The 4,606-nt window shown below is 37.6% G+C and overlaps 1 protein-coding gene across 1 annotated transcript in view; it reads left to right on the top strand.

Moving 5' to 3' along the window:
* Window positions 1-292: 292 nt before the first annotated feature.
* Window positions 293-4,606, top strand: part of ADK (adenosine kinase) — a 303,687-nt gene continuing 299,373 nt past the window's right edge. The window contains exon 1 of the mRNA XM_009277647.2: window positions 293-364. Within this exon, the coding sequence (XP_009275922.1) occupies window positions 309-364 (56 nt within the window). The 5' untranslated portion in view covers window positions 293-308. The remainder of the gene's footprint in view (window positions 365-4,606) is intronic.

Raw genomic sequence — 4,606 nt, 5'->3', positions numbered from 1 at the left:
TTCTTTATCTGAGTGAATGATAGCTTAGCAGAATATATACCTTTATGTATTCTTGACTGCTTGCAGTCTGTATATTGATCAAAGAAGATTATTGTAGGATGATACTTCACTCAAATCTGACTCTGTCTATGTGCCAGGTCTCCATGTGACTACTGCGCTGGGCAAAATGTGTATCTTCTTCTTCCATAGCTGTATTCAAGAAAAACTTTTCTCTCTAATAAAAAATGTCTTCAACATAGAAACATTAAACTAACGCTAAGCTGACTTGAAATAATTGATTCTCTTACAGTGAAAATGTCCTGTTTGGAATGGGAAATCCTCTGCTTGATATCTGTGCAGTTGTGGACAAGGACTTCCTTGACAAGTAAGTCTTGACTCTTTTTTTTTTTTTTATGTCAGTTTTGTTTCCACAATGATCCCTATAAATAAACGGCGGACTACCTGCTTGTGTAATGCTAAGTTTGTGCTGATCTCTGTGGGATTCTGGCCTTATGCTGAAAGAAGCCAACGTTGTATCAGTTGTTTGATTGTTCTAGCTGTATGAAGCTGTGGTGGTGGTGTCAATGAAAAACTTCAGTGTTTTCATGTGGTTTTGGTATTTACTGTTTTCTATCAATTATTTATTCTAGTCTCTTCATGCTGTCTTTGCTAGCCTTTAATTGGAAGCAATCGTCAATGTCAGTAAGATGTAGGTAGCTCTTGTATGAATATTTGTGTGCTACTGCTGATGTATTACAGCACTCTTTTCTTTCTTCAGTGATGACTTTGGGGCAAATAAGCCATTTCTGTAACACACCAAGAAAAGTTGTGCAAGTGTACCTTTTCTTTTAATATTCCAATTTATCAGTCAAGAACAGGACCATGTGGTCTGTTATCTTGCTTAAGCCTAGTTGTTATGCTACCATCCATATAACCGTATCGCTGAATTGCTGTTGGCATTAAGCTTACTCGTTCTCTGATCAGCTTAGAGATGTGTCTTTTCAAGAGGTGTAAAATATAGTTGCTCTTTTAAATCCTTCTGCATGAGTTCACTTTTTCCAGTTGTTGCCGCTTTGTTTCTCTTGTTTGCAAGTGATCAGTAAGTTGATTTCATCTTTCAGAGTGCTCACAATTCTTTGTTTAATTTTTAAAGTGCTAGTAATTTTTTTCTCTAGTTGTTCTTCTAGTTATTCTTGATCCAGTATTCCCATTAATAAATTTCACATCACCAACTAAAGAACAGGTGCAGAGTTTTTATTTGTGATTGTGTACTGTCAGCCACAAATCTTTTGTTCTGAAGCTTTTAATAATAGCAATAATTTGTTTTGCAACGGATATTTTATCACTCAAGTTTTATCTAAAGGTGTGTTTAAGTGAGAGCCTGAATATTATAAGCTGGAGGCAAAAGGCAAGAATGTAATGGAGTGTATCAATCTCAAAAACATCTGGAACTTTGAACATTCAGGATGTAGACTTGGTTTCTGAAAAAGTAAATTATTCTGATGTAATTCTCTGCCTTATGTTTCTACTGAAATAACTTGAAAAACCAGTCCCTGAACATAAGTAATGACTCCGCCCCCAACCCAACAATACCCCCCAACTAATCCTTATAAATTGCTGTTGTAAAAGAGGTGGTGGGATCTATACTGCAGCAGTGAAATCCTGCAAGAGTGCGTTGTGCTTTTCACTGGACCTGATATGCTTTGCAGAATTCAATTTAATTTTAAAATTAGAAGTATCATGTACTCAAATTTGAGTCCTGTCAGACAAGTTAAATTATCTCCTGGAACAGCATGTGCTCTGTGAGCATTTCTTTACTGCCAAAATGCCTTTGTGGAGTATTGCATTATTTAAAGCAATAAGCAGTCCTCCAACAACAGTTTCACAGGGGGCTTGCTGATAGTGTGATAGCTCTGGTAATAACCTGAAAACTGCTTGTCTTCTTCGCACGCACCTGATTTTATTTCTAGTTCCCTATTTATGAGTGTGTGCATAGTAGTCCATTTAACAAACAGACAAGCATGTTTCTACTCTTAAGTCCAATTACCTTTTGCAATACTTCCTGAAATGAGAATGAAATCCCACGCTTCCTCAGCTTGTGAAGGGAGATAAAATAGCAAACCTAGCTGTAGAACAACTGCTAGAATAAAGTTCTCTATTCAAATGCTGCAGGGAGGTGCAAGAATGTAGATATTTCAGGACTGTGAAGCATTTGACAGAGAAGTTGTCAATCATACCAGCCTAGTCTCTCTGTTTTTTCTTGTCAAACACCATGTGCATCCATCTCTAGCCACGTAGTGTCAGCTCTTGGTATCTTGGCAGTGATCAAGTAACTCTGGAGTCTGTGTCTCACCTCTTGAACTGGATGGGCATGTTTAATGGGGCCATCAAGCCAGCTGGGCTCTGACTTGAGAAGGTAGCTTAGTAAAATGAGGAAAGAGTTTAAGTAAACACCCATAAGAATTTTAAATATTTAACTTTTTCACTGTTTCTGTTAGTTTATCCTCCTCTCTTGTATAACCAGTTTTAAGAGTAAATACTTTTGTTCAGAATAAAGGACTTGATGTTGCAAGTTTAATCAATGTATATTGTCAATGAAATGAGGGAGTATTAAAATGAGTCCTGTAACCAGATTATTTTTGTAACTTCTATTAAGAAAATGCAAATGGAAACAGCGTAAGATTGTGTAGGAAGTCTCAAGTGGTCCTTTTAACAATATTTAAATGGCCTACAATTCATGTTATAAATAAACCTGAAAATAAATACTTAATGCAGTCCTACCCTGGCAGATTTGAAACAGCTTGCTGCCATGTAATACTGGTTTGAGGAAACGAGCAGTATTGGAGAGTTGGGTGGGTGTTTTTGGCTTGGGTTGTTAGCACAGCCCTGTCTCCTTTCTTTGAAGGTGGATTTTGGTTTAATCTGGGCTCCAAAGTCTTTCGCTCTCTTGACAAGTTTTGGAAAGCTTTAACCCTTTCCTAGACTATTTCTAGGACAGATGGTCATAATTTATATCACAACAGAACTTCACTGTGCCCGTCTGAGCTTTTCAGACCACATTGGCAGTCTGGCATTATCTGAGCCAGAGAAGCTTTGGCCTCTGTCAGGTAGTTATGTTTTCTGGGTCTCATTTCTTATCGCTCTTCAGGGAGACAATCTGAAAAAGTGTTAGCAATGTTGATGGCACTGTTGAAAGCTGGTGATACCCAAAACCACTTCAGTTTCTGTTCACAGAGCTGGAGAGCAGTCTTGAAGTAAATATAATCCATTGTATGTCCTTTGTTTTTCTGAGTATCTGCATGAAACAAATATCAGAAATACCCTTTTTTTTGGGGGGGGGGTGGTGTCTCCTTTTAATTTGCATTAACTACATAACCTAACAGTATTTTTGTTTAATTTTTCTAGGATACAGATACTTGCTCAAAGAGCAGCTTTTTATGGGTGGAAGGGGAAAGAATAGAAAAAGGATTGATGCTTTGTGGGTGAATTGCTAACTATAGCTACACTAATCTGCGAAAGTAACTTTGCTAACAGGTATTCATTAAAGCTTTTGGTGTACTTGGTTCTACCTGTGACATTTAACAGGAATGATTCCTTTGCCTGCTGAATCTGTAACAGGCATTTAATAATAACTTAATCTACACTACGTATATTAAACTCTAATAAAGCGGGCAAAGAAATTCTCATTAACATGGCAGTGATGTTTTAAGACTCCATAGAAACTCAGTACTGCTGACTCCTGTAAATACTCCAATGTCCTGCTGTTAAAGTTAGGAGATGGCATCTGTTTCATTGCTCCCCCTAGAGCACTCTGTTTTGCAAATATTTAGTTTTTTAACATTTATCTAACTATGGTTAATTCTTAGGCTGTAGAGATCTGGTCATTACTTGTCACCTCAAGTGCACATCCAGCGGTTGAGAAGTGTGTGTTCACAGAATGGACAACTGTTCTCTTGCTGTTGTCTAACATTTGGGTCTATGACTGCATGAATTGAGGAGGTGGAAAGAATCATTATTGACAAATTCATGTTGACAGAATTATTATGCTACTCTTGGAACTTCTAAATATGTGAAAACCTTGTATCTTCCCTAATTAGCCAGTGAGAAGGTGAGGAAAATATTTGTAATTGCCAGCACCTGTATAAGCATGTAAACTTATAAAATATTTCAGCCCATGCTCTTACAAAGGAGTGGAGATATAGGGGAAATTATGATATATGTTCTATTTCTCACATCAAAGTTAAGGATGCTTATTGCGTTATTTCAGTCCATTTTCTGGGCTCTTGACCAGAGCAATGATCTCATGAAGTGAGGTATGTTTACTAGTCTGGATGCTGAATTCCATTGTATTTGTCATCTCCAGACTGCTTATTTGATCACCATCGTTGTCCAGGATTACAAGCTGCTATTTGATTTACTTAGAATCATAGAATCATTTAGGTTGGAAAAGACCTCTAAGATCATCGAGTCCAACTGTCAACCCAACACCACCATGTCCACTAAACCATGTCCCTAAGCGCCTCATCTACTCGTCTTTTAAATACTTCCAGGGATGGGGACTCCACCACTTCCCTGGGCAGCCTCTTCCAATGTTTCACCACTCTTTCAGTAAAGAAATTTTTCCTCA

Source organism: Aptenodytes forsteri, unplaced genomic scaffold (genome assembly GCF_000699145.1).
Source record: "Aptenodytes forsteri isolate BGI_AS27 unplaced genomic scaffold, ASM69914v1 Scaffold15, whole genome shotgun sequence".
NCBI classification, from domain to species: Eukaryota; Metazoa; Chordata; class Aves; order Sphenisciformes; family Spheniscidae; genus Aptenodytes; species Aptenodytes forsteri.
This window is presented reverse-complemented; position numbering and strand designations above follow the sequence as displayed.